Below are 12,330 nucleotides of genomic sequence, written 5' to 3'. Positions count from 1 at the left end.
CATGATCCAGTCGCAGAAGGAGGAGCCGAGGTCATGACCAGAGAGTTTGGAGATGAGTGTCATCAGAATAAGACTGAGCTGTAGTCAATAAATAGGAGTCTGACATTGGCATCTTTGTTATCGAGGTGTTCCAGGGTTGAGTGCAGGGCCAGGGAGATAGTGTCTGCTGCGGACCTGTTGCGGAGGTAGGCGAACTGTTGTGGAGCCAGGCAGTCCTGGAGGCTGGAATTGAGTAGCCTTTTGAAGTGCTTCATAATGATGGATGTCAGAGCCACCAGACGGTAATCATTAAGACGATCTTGGGTTTTCTTTGGTGCTGGGACAATGGTTGTCTTCTTGAAGGAGATAGAAACCTCAGTAAATAGAAGCTGAAGATGTCCGCGAATATCACCGCCAGGTGATCCACGCAGGATCTGAGTGCACGTCTGGGTATCCCATCCGGGCGAGTCGCTTTCCGTAGGTTGAACTTCGGGAAAGCTGGGAAAATTCCCCTCTGCGCATGCGCGCAGTCAACTACAATTTAATCTTTTAATATTTTAAATGTTGACGATTATTATTCACGTCACGTCCTGTCTGACTTTCGGCTCCTTCTAGATTTGGAAGCTTTGTTTCTTCTTTTTGTTGCGACTTTTAAAAATCGGGCCCGCACGCCAGGATATCCGATAGCACATGCGCAGTTCCGCCACTGGCTTCTTTAAAATATATGTATTTTATTTAATTTTAATTCAGTTCCTGTCGGGATGTCCGGCTGAGAATTGCTCTCACTTTCTACATTTCTTTACTTTCTGGTTTAGAAACTATACCGTTGTGGCGGAACCTGGGCGGGGGGGGGGGGGGGGCGGGGGATGGGCGGTAACGTCACAGCAATATGGCAGCCGTTCCGCCCCCGTCACTGGCCCCGGATGTTTCGCCAACGAGCAGCGGCCGGGCAGGGCGGGCAAGAGATGGCACTGTGAGTTTTGCAGCGACTCCTGCTGGCCAGGAGGGGAAACAGCAGCAGCACAGTTTCTGCCCAAAGGCTTCCCCAGTTCAGCTGCGTAGAGACACTGGGAACCTCCTCAGCTGGAAACTTCAGCTGCTCACATTCACCCCTATCCATCCATTCATCTATCCCTCCATCCATCTCACCCTCCCTCCTTCTCCCCATCCATCCCTTTCTCTCCCATCCAAGAATCCCTCCCTGCAACAAAACCATACACTCAGAACAGCAGCTTCAATCTCATAACCTCAATCTGTCTTCCAACCGGTATCAAATCCACTCTGTTCCCAGATAATTTGTACATTAGGTATTACAGTTCAAACATAATAATCTCTCCAATTCTGTGTTTGTTCAAAGATCATAGAGAACAGAGAAATCATCAATATGACTCCTATTCTGAGCTACGGGGTATATTTATACGTTTTCTCATTTCACGAGCTTTAGCTTTATTTCTGTTATGATTTTAGTGATGAGGTGGCGATGTTGGCGTTGGACTGGGCTAAACACAGTAAGAAGTCTCACAACACCAGATTAAAGTCCAAAGGTTTATTTGGTAGCACAAGCTTTCGGAGCACTGCCCCTTCGTCAGTTAAGTGGGAGTTCTGTTCACAAACAGGACGTATAAAAACACAAACTCAATTTGCAAAATAATGGTTGGAATGCGAGTCTTTGCAAATAATCAAGTCTTGAAGGTACAGTCTTACATAGAACATCATTCACCAGGTACACGGTACATACTCTTGCAACTCGGCCAAAGTTGTCTATCTAATACGTTGCAGGAAAGGATACCCAGAGGCATGGTACATTTGGGACACCATGCAGACGCTACAACAATGGATGAATGAACACCGCTTGACAGTCACCGGGCAAGCGTGTTCTCTTCCTGTTGGGGAACACTTCAGCGGCCACAGGCATTTGGCCTCTGATCTTTGGGTAAGCGTTCTCCAAGGCGACTTTCACGACACATGACAATGCAGCGTCGCTGAGCAGAGACTGATAGCCAAGTTCTGTACACATGAGAATGCCTCAACCTGGATCTTGGGTTCATGTCACACTATCTGTGACTCCCATGACTTTCCTTGTTCTTGCAAAAATCTCACTAACTGTCCCAGCTGGAGACAATACACATCTCTTTAACCTGCGCTGAACCCTCTCTCCACTCACATTGTCTATACCTTTAAGATTTGATTACCTGTAAAGATTCGCATTGCAACCATTATTTTGTAAGTTGAGTTTGTATCTTTACACGCCCTGCTTATGATTAGAACTGCCGCTTACCTGACGAAGGGGCAGCGCTCCAAAAGCTAGTGGCTTTTGTTATCAAATAAGCCTGTTGGACTTTAACCTGGTGTTGTGAGACTTCTTACATTATTTTAGGTGGATAAGAGTGAGATTAACATCAACCATTCATTGCTTCTGATTGTCTCTGTGTTTGTGAGTGTGTGTGTGATAGTGTGTATGTCTAAGTGTGTGTCTGTGCTTGTGTAAGTCTGTTTTTGTGTGCATGTCTGTATGCGTTCGTGAATGTGTTTGTGTGTGTTTGCCAGTTTGCCTGTAGCTGTTTGTCTGTGATTGTGTATACCTGTATATGTGTTTGTGTGTGTGCCTGAGAGTTTTCCTGTGTCTGTTTGAGAGTGTATATCTGTGAAAGTGTTCATGTGCGTATGTCTTCGAGTTCGCCTGTAACTCTTTCTGAGATTGGTACAGATTTTATGAATAGGTTCATTTGTAATAAATTGTATTAAAATAAATATAATAGGAACAAGAAAAAAAATAGCACAATCCTCCAATAAGATCCTTCAGTTGCCTGAAGACATCCCGGTGATTCATACATCTAAAGCCTTCCCTCAGACACGGGCTCTTTAGCCATGGATTCAAATCTACTATTTCCCTGTTGCACGCCTCACTAGCACGTGGCATGGAGGATATTCCTGAGATTACTACCCCAGAGGTCCTGCTCTTAGTTCTCTATCTAACTTCCTGAATTGCCTTCACAGGACCTCTTCCCCTTTCCTGCCCCTGTCATTAATGCCAATGTGGACAGTGACATCTATCTATTCACATTCCCGTTTCAGGATGCCCTTTGCCTGCTCAGAGACACCCAGCACCCTGAAACCAGGGAGGCAACACTGTATCCTAGAATATTGTTCGCTGCCACAGAAACGCCTGTCTATGCTCCTGACTATCCCGTCTCCTAGGGCTTTCATTCGCTTGAACTTACCTCGATCCTGCTCTGCAGCAGAACTAGTTGTGCTGCCACAAGCCTAGCTGCTGCTGGTATTTTCCCCTGAGAGGCTATGTCCACCCACCCCCCCACCACCCCCCCCAACCCCCCAGCAGTATCCAAAACAGTATACCTGTATGAGAGGCAAATCGCCACAGGACTCCTGCATTACATGACTGCCCGTCCTGACAGTCACCCATCTATCTATCTGGACTTGTGGTGTGACACATTCTTGAAGTTAGTTTCTATCACACTCACTTCTCCCTGTATGCTCCGCAGCCACAGAGTCATAGAGGTTTACAGCATAGAAACAGGCCGTTTGGCCTAACTTGTCCATGTCACCCTTTTATTAAACACTAAGCTAGTTCCAATTGGCCATGTTTGGCCCAAATCCCACCACACTCATTTTACCCATGTAACTGTCCAAAATCTTTTTAAAAGACAAAATTGTACCCGTCTCTACTACTGCCTCTGGTAGCTTGTTTGAGGCATTCACCACCCTCTGTGTGAATAAATTGCCCTTCTGGAACATCTTGTATCTTTCCCCTCTCAACTTAAACTCACGCCCTCTAGTCTTAGACTCCCCTACCTTTTGGAAAAGATGTTGCCTATCAAACTGATCGATGTCCCCCATTATTATATAGGCCTCTATAAGATCACCCCTCAGTCTCTTACACTCCAGGGAAAAAAAGTCGAGTGTATCCAGCCTCTCCTTATAACTCAAAGCATCAAGTCCTGGTAGCATCCTAGTAAATCACTTCTGCACTCTTTCTAGTTTAATAATATCCATTCTAACAAAGGTTGACGAGAACTGTGCACAATATTCCAAATTCGCCCTTACCAATGTCTTGTGCAACTTCAACAAGATGTCCCAACTCCTGTATCCAATGTTCTGACCAATGAAACCAAGCAGGCAGAATGCCTTCTTCACCTCTCTGTCCACCTGTGATCCTGCTTTCAAGGAGCTATGAACCTGTAGCCCTACATCTTTTTGTTCTATTACACCCTCCCATTAAACGAATAAGTTCTGTCCTGGTTGGATTCACCAAAATGGATCATCTCACATTCATCTAAATAAACCGTGTGTACTTAGAGTCCGTACCCTTCCACTCCCAATCTTCCGTTCATCAGTCCAATAGCCTAATTGATAAAGATCCTGTTGCAATCCGTGACAACCTTCTTCACTGTCCACTATGCCACCAATCTTGGTGTCATCTACAAACTTACTACAAATTTACTTCCTAAATTCTCATACAAATCATTAATATAAGTGACAAGCAACAGTGTAGCCAGTATTGATCCTGGAGGCACACGGCAGGTGACAGTTCTCCAGTTTGAAAAAACTACTCTCTACAACGACCCTCTGTCTTCTGTCATCAAGCCAATTTTGTATCCATTTGGCTACCTCATCCTGGATCTCATGAGAGTGTTTGCAGCTGCTGCTCCAATGGAACCAAGCGGGAAAACATAGTCGCCAGGGGCACTAGAAAGTTCCCTAATCTCCCACATCTAGTAGGAGGAGCATATCACTGCCCTAATTGCCATCTCTGCACTTGGACACTGAAAATAAATAAAAGAATAGGAATCTTGCTTTTGACAAAGAGGGACATTCACAAACTTTGGATGGCAAGACCCTGAGGGGTGGCGGGACGAGATTTTGGGGTTGGGAGCTCCGAAGCAGCGATAACTGTGGGGCCTCGACTGAATGTTCACAGCTTTCTGTCACTTCTAGATTCTCGAGATTTGTTTTAAACAATGGGCGTGGCCTAAAGTGACATGTTCAGGCCTGAGGTATTTCAGTTCAGTTGTGAGATCCAGTGTCCCAGACAGTCCAGTTCTACAGTCTCCAGCTCCCCGTCAGCTCCAGGCAGCAGAGCGATGGGAATCCTTCTTGTTTTCACCCTGTTTGCCTGTTTACCCCGTGAGTACTGATCAAACTAACCCACATTGTGTGGATTGAACAGAAAGCTGCCCCAGCCCATCCCAATTACAGACACTGGGGTTTGAGCCCTGTTGTGTGGTTCGGCTCTGATTGTCCATTAAACTCTCTGTGTTTAATTTCCAGGATCTTTCAGTCAGTCAGTGACACAGACCCCAGCAGCGGTGACCAGGAAGGAATGTCAGTCTCTCACCATCACCTGTGTTTTCTATCATTCTTACTATTACTTGGAAAATGGACATTTCTTTAAACAAACCCAGGCCGGGACGGAGCGGGAGCGGATCTCCAGCGGAGGGAGGTTTGTTGTGTCTGTGAACAAAGCAGAAAAGACATTTTCGCTGGAAATTCGTGACCTGAGAGTTGAAGACACCGCCACCTATTACTGTAAAGCTCAGTACTACACACAGTGATGGGCCCCGACTTCCAATGATACAAAAACTCTCCCTGCAGATTGTCACAGAACCAGATGAAGAACCGGAGTTAACCTATCCTGAACACCCCCCTCCCCGCCCCCCCTCCAAACCCCCGCCACCCCACCCCGCAAATCCCCACAGTTGCACCTCACAGTCTGGGTGCCGCAGTTTATATTTAATAAGACCTGATTATTACCGTTGACATTTTGAGTTTTATAAATACGGAGTGCGAGTGGATGGGGGTGTCCTTTCTGGGAATGTGGTCGTGAAATGAGAATGGAAATGACTGATCCCAGTTACAAACCCTCTCACCGGATGGGATCCCAGGCTGACAGTTGGAACTGGGAGCCACATTCCGCGCATTAATGTTCCAACGTCCCACCGAGCACCCGAGGCTTTGATGTTGAATTGTAACACTGTGTGTATAGTTGGGAGAGTCACAGTGGCAGGGAGCTAAGCAAATACCTGTGCATAATTACAATATAAATTCTCAGTGCCCAGACTTTGAATCATTGGTTTGATGTTATTACCGCTGTAATCTGGATTATTTCTACAGTAATCTCCACCTCTCACATCTTTCTTTGTTTTTTTTTGCTTATAAATGAAGTGAATAGTTCCTTCTTGCGGTCAGTTACTGAGCACTCGGGCCTCACAAAGGAATTTAAACCGACAGAGACGTTGAAACAATGAATGTTATTCATTGATTTTAAATCCCCCGAAAAATTGGACATTTCCGAATGAGTGGTGATGATTTCCTGGCGGATTGAGGTGTCGGTGGATCTTGTACTGAGGAGACTAAAAGCGGTGCCACTGTGGTATGGATATGTGGATGGATCCGGGACGGTGGTGACTGTCACAGCCGGTAAGTGACTCCAATCTCACCCGTATTGGAGACTGTCCCGGTTAATGTTCACCGTTAGTTTATTACTGTGATCTGTATCATTTCAATCCAATCAAATCTTCCTATGGAAACTTCTCCGTTACAGATTTCGAGTTGGGAGCAGGCTCTGGATCCTGGAGTCGGCTCCACGGCAGTCCCGGGAAAAGTGTGTGTGAGACCTGATGGAGAAAGTGATCAGGGGGCAGTGATAGTGGGGTGAGGCTTGTGGGGGAGGGAGTGGTGTGAGGCGCGGGGTGTGGGTGTTCAGTCTGCTGTGAGAATTGACAGCATTTGGGCGATTATTGCTTTAACAGCAACAACAAGAACAGTGATACTCCGGATAGTTTTTAATTTTAACAAACTCAAATTGACGACACTCTGGAATCCACTCTGGATGCGAAATGTGACTGGGAGAGATCTGTCTGTCGCTTATTGACCGGCAGCAGGGTCTCAGAGCCCTCTCCTGGGCAGTAGATTGCAGGCCCAGCCGTGCAATGTCAGTAATATACCGGCTGAATAAGGTCAATGTCACTGTAGCCAGTTCATTTAACCACGGCGATTGAATCAACATCTGACCCGGGAGACAGACAGGAAATTAAATAACGGGCTTCAGGTATTAGGGACCTTGTTGTCGCTCCGAAGGAATTTTTAATGAAGAAATCAGTGACTGAAATTAGTGACATATTGTACCTGGTATTTCTTTAAATATCCTCCTCATAAACAATAACCTTTTCTCATTTTCCACCGTAAGTGGTTAATTCTGGAGCACAGGTCTTCTGTACGGTTGCCGGCATATTTCCAGGGCCCATACCTTTTGCAGCATCCAGTGCCTTCAGCCGGTACTGGAGTCACATGGAGTGAATTCAATTGGATGAAAACTGACATCAGTGATACTGGGGACCTCCGGAGGTGGTTGAGCTGGATCATCCACTCGATATCTCTGGATGAAAATTGTTACCAAGGCCTTATTTTCACCAGATTGACAAATCAGTTATAGGGACGCCTGGTGTTGCTGCTGGCATTGCCTCCTGCAGTCTTCATAGAACCTGTGTTAATCCCTCGTTTGCTCATGCCAACGCAAGGGACACGCTGGGCCACGAGGTAACAGATTGTGTTTGAGTGCAAATCTGCTGCTGGTGGCCCATAGTCCTTCATGGATGCCGAGTAATGAGTTGCTAGATCTGTTCAAAATCTATCTCATTTTGCACGGCGACTGCGCCATACTACACAATAGAGCGTAGCTCAATGTGAAGGCAGTAATTTGTGTCCACAAGGACTGCATGTGGTCACTCCTGCTGATACTCTGATGATGCATCTGTGGCAGTAAGATTGCTGAGGGTGAGGTCAAGTATGCTTTATTCCCTATTGGTAGTTTCATTACTTCCTGCCGCAGTCCCAGTCTGGCAGTTATGTCCAGTTACGTGCTACCGCGCCAGATGTGGTGATGGATATTGAAGTTCCCTGACCACTGTACATTACACACCCTTGCCACCCTCAATGGTTCATCCAGATGTTGTTCAACACGGAGGAATGTAGATATATCAGCAGAGGTACGTGGTAATCAGCAGGCCGTTTCCTTGCCCATGCCTTACCTGATGTAAGGCATGAGACTTCATGCGACCCAGAGAAGATATTGTGGCCCCATTGGAGCTGATGAATCACAACCACTCTGTTGGATCTTGCTGTCCGCAGTGACGTAAAGCAGCTGGATTACCCTCTGACAATCATTTCTAGAAACCGAGGCCTCACTGATAATAAAATGTTCCCTCGGTTTGTCTCTCAACAAGCAAAATGGAAACTGAAACCTAACATATATTGTAGAATCATTTAGTGTGGGAGGGCGACATTCGGCATCTCGGGTAGATGCTGCCCCTGTATAAATGAAATCCGATTCTTCTGCGAGCCATGAATTTTTCGCTTAGGTTTGTTGTTTTCCTATTCAGGTATGTGACCATTATTCATTTGTAACTCACTGTTATCTCAGCTCCCACATTAGCTGGCAGTATATTCATAGAATCATAGAATTTACGGCACAGAGACAGGCCCATCGGCCCAAAATGACCTATGTCGATCAATATATCCATTTGCCGGCATTTGGCCCGTATCCATGTATCAGTCCAAATGCCGGTAGCACAGCTCCAGGGTCCTGGGTTCAATTTCTGGCTCGGGTCACTGTCTGTGTGGCGTTTGCACATTCTCCTCGTGTCTGCGTGGGGTTCGTCCGGGTTCTCCGGTTTCCTCCCACAGTCCAAAGATGTGTGGGTTAGGTTGACTGGCCATGCTAAGATATTGTCCCTTAGTGTCCAGGGATGCGTAGATTAGAGGGATTAGTAGGTATAATATGTAGGGATATGGGGGTAGGGCCTGGCTGGGATTGTGTTCGGTGCAGACTCGATGGGCCGAAGGGCCCCTTTCTGCACTGTAGGGTTCTATGAAATGTTGTCAATGCTCCTGCCTCACCCACTTCCTCCGGCAGCTCATTCCACATATGCGCCACCCTCTGCGTAAAAAAATGTTGCTCTACAGGTCCCGTTAATTCTTTCTCCTCTTAACTTAAACCTAAGCCCTCTTGTTCTCGATTCCCCAACCCTGGAAATAAGACTGAGTTTATTCGCCCTATCCGTGTCTCTCATGATCTTACACACTTCTACAAGATCATCCCTCTATCTTCTACGCACCAAAGAGAAAAATTCCAAATTCTCCCTATAACTCGGTCCCTTGATACCTGGCAACATCCTTGTAACTCCCTTCTGCACTCTGTCCAGTTTAATAATATCATTACAGATCATTAGAACTTGCGCAAAGTAAAATGTCATCTCATTGTATACTGGTTTATAAAAACAGTGAACATCGTTCCATTAGAATTAAATAACAACTCCGTATAAAACTGAGCTACTCCTGCGACTGACACAATTCCTGAGTAAAAAGTGGCAAAACCAAAACAAAACCTTTTTTTTTCTAATCCTGCAGATTCCCCTTCCCTGATATCAAAGAATCCGCCTCTCCAAATCTCTGCTGCTGATGACACGGTGACATTAAGCTGTGAATATTCAGGACTCTGACAGTACACAATACACTGGTACAGTCAGCCCCCAGGACAGGCTCTGAAATACTTGCTTCAGACACCGACTTCAGGAGGGGACAATAAAGAGAACGCTGCCGGGGGGAGAATTTCTGCTTCTATCGATTCTGCTGAGAAAATCTGCCGGTTAAAGATCTCCAAGCTGCAACTAAGCGACTCGGCTGTCTATTACTGTGGACTGAGTCGGCACATAGCACAGTGATACAGAACACGGAGGGAGCTGTACAAAAATCTAAACATGGTGAGGATTACAGACACAGTGATACAGAACACGGAGGGAGCTGTACAAAAATCTGAACATGGTGAGGATTACAGACACAGTGATACAGAACACGGAGAGAGCTGTACAAAAACCTGAACATGGTGAGGATTACAGACACAGTGATACAGAACACGGAGAGAGCTGTACAAAAACCTGAACATTGTGAGGACTTCAGACACAGTGATACAGAACACGGAGAGAGATGTACAAAAACCTGAACATTGTAAGGATTACAGACACAGTGATACAGAACACGGAGAGAGCTGTACAAAAACCTGAACACGGTGAGGATTACAACGGATGAATGAACACCGCTCAACAATCACTCGGCAAGACTGTTCTCTTCCTGTTGGCAAACAATTCAGCGGTCACGGGCATTCGGCCTCTGACCTTCCGGTAAGCATTCTCCAAGGCGGCCTTCAGGACACACGACAGCGCAGAGTCGCTGAGCAGAGACTGATAGCCAAGTTCCACACACATGAGAACGGCCTCTACCGGGATCTTGGGTTCATGTCGCACTATCTGCAACCCCCACAATCTGCCTGGACTTGCAAAATGTCACTAAATTTCCTGTCTGGAAACAACACACATCTCTTTAACCTGTGCTTAAAGCTCTTTCTACTCACATTGTCTGTACCTTTAAGAATTAATTAGCTGTAAAGACTCACATTCAAATTATTATGCATGTAAATTGAGTTTGTGTCTTTGTGTCCTTTTTACGATCAGAACGTCCAGCCACCTGACGAAGGGACTGGCTGTCCCGAAAGTTGCGGCTTTTGCTACAAATAAACCTACTGGTGTTGTGGGATTTCTTTCTGAGGATTACAGACACAGAGATACAGAACACTGAGAGAGCTGTACACAAAACCCAAACATGGTGAGGATTACAGGCACAGATGATACAGAATACGGACTGAAAATTCAGTCCTACTCCTTGTCCAACAGGTTCAAGATTCTTGCTCTTGCTGTTAACCAGGGCGAGGACTGCAGGGCAGATGAAAGAACTGGCCACAGCACCGTGGGCCAGGGAGCCATTCAAGTAGGAAGGAGGATATAGTCATAATCCGTGATCGTATAGTTAGGGACATAGACAATGTTCTCCGTGACCAGGATCGATAGTCCTGTAGATTGTGTTGCCCTCTGATGCCAGGTTTTGGGTCATTTCCTCTGGACTGCAGAGAAATTTGGATTGGGAGCGGAAAAATCCATTTGTCATTTTTGACATATTTACGAAAAACACAGGGAGAACAAGGATGTGCATTCTGCTAAGAGAAGATGAATAGTCAGTTTCTAAATTCAAAAACATAACCAAAAAAGTAATAATCTAATGATTAATATCTGAGCCATGAGCTAACTGGCACAGGGTCAATGAAATTAAAGAGGTAAACGTGTATGTGGAAAAATCATAACAGGTTAGTAAAGATTTTTAGACATTAAGATATTAGGACCCTGACAGAACTACCAGCATTAAGTTAAATGCCTTTAAAACAGATTTATAAAGTAACACGACATGTGAAATGCAGTAAGAGATTTAAACAAGCGATTATGATTTAAAGATTTGAATGCATTAGTTCGTTTTAAGAATCATTGTTCACTTTAGCCAAAGGCAGTATGCTGCAAAGTATGATGGTAAAGGGTATTAGGGCAATGCCATATTCTAAAAAAAGCTTTGAGGATATGCAAGTTTCATCAGTAGAGCTTCGAATGGAAAGAACATCCAGAACACTGAAACAAATTTTATGAATAGGGTATATTCACTGTCCAGATAAAATCGATGCATGCCCATATGTGGAGTCAAGTGTTAATCTGGTTTGGAAGTGACCTGTAGAGGAACTCATTGGAACATACCCTTTGCACTTTGGGGATGGTATCTGGTTACTATGGGATACAGAAATCTGCGTCAGCCAAGGCAGAAGTTAGCGTCTGATTTGTAAGGATGCCAGAACATAAGATGTGATTGGCTAAGATATCTGACATCAATTATTGTTGGTTTATGTATATTGAAAGCTAATGAAAGGTGGGAGTAATTGATAAGGGAACCTATAATTGATCTAATTTGAATTGTTTGTATCAGATTTCATTGGCGAGGACCAGATGCTATATATCAGAGCTGCCCTGACACTTTAATTATTTCTCTTAGTGGCCGCTGGTCAAAATAAAGGTTATGTCTTTAAACTGAGACACTGACTTCATCAGTCTTGTATTGTCTGCGATTTCTGATGGTATCTGGCCACCTCGAAAAATCAACCAATAGTGTAGCTCATAGTTCCATGTGGGAGAAATGTGTTCGAATTCATGGGATATTAGCACCAGTATTGGTGCAGGAGGGGGCTGTTGCATCAGTGCGGACTCAGTCTGAATCATGCTGGGACCAGTGTCCTGGCGAATCATCTAACTAGGGCTGTAAATAGGGCTTTAAACTAAATAGTGGGGTAAGGAGGAATCAGTGTTCACTTGCATGAAAAAAAAGCAATCAAAGTTAAAGGAGAAGGTTAGACTGAAGGTTAATGATGAGACTGATTGTTACCAGAAAATAAAAGGAAGGGTCAGG

At 45.1% G+C, this 12,330-nt stretch overlaps 1 protein-coding gene and 1 pseudogene across 1 annotated transcript in view; both read left to right on the top strand.

Moving 5' to 3' along the window:
- The first annotated feature begins 5,081 nt into the window (after positions 1–5,081).
- LOC145363730 (uncharacterized) lies at positions 5,082–9,742 on the top strand (annotated as a pseudogene).
- A 911-nt stretch (positions 9,743–10,653) lies between these two features.
- Positions 10,654–12,330, top strand: part of trdc (T-cell receptor delta constant) — a 47,471-nt gene continuing 45,794 nt past the window's right edge. The window contains exon 1 of the mRNA XM_080181432.1: positions 10,654–10,818. Coding sequence (XP_080037558.1) covers positions 10,654–10,818 — 165 coding nt within the window. The remainder of the gene's footprint in view (positions 10,819–12,330) is intronic.

The sequence above is a fragment of the Carcharhinus amblyrhynchos genome, unplaced genomic scaffold (genome assembly GCF_965287045.1).
Source record: "Carcharhinus amblyrhynchos unplaced genomic scaffold, sCarAmb.v2.hapA scaffold_39, whole genome shotgun sequence".
NCBI classification, from domain to species: Eukaryota; Metazoa; Chordata; class Chondrichthyes; order Carcharhiniformes; family Carcharhinidae; genus Carcharhinus; species Carcharhinus amblyrhynchos.
Note: the sequence above shows the minus strand (reverse complement) of the source record. Positions and strands in the feature narration are given on the sequence as shown.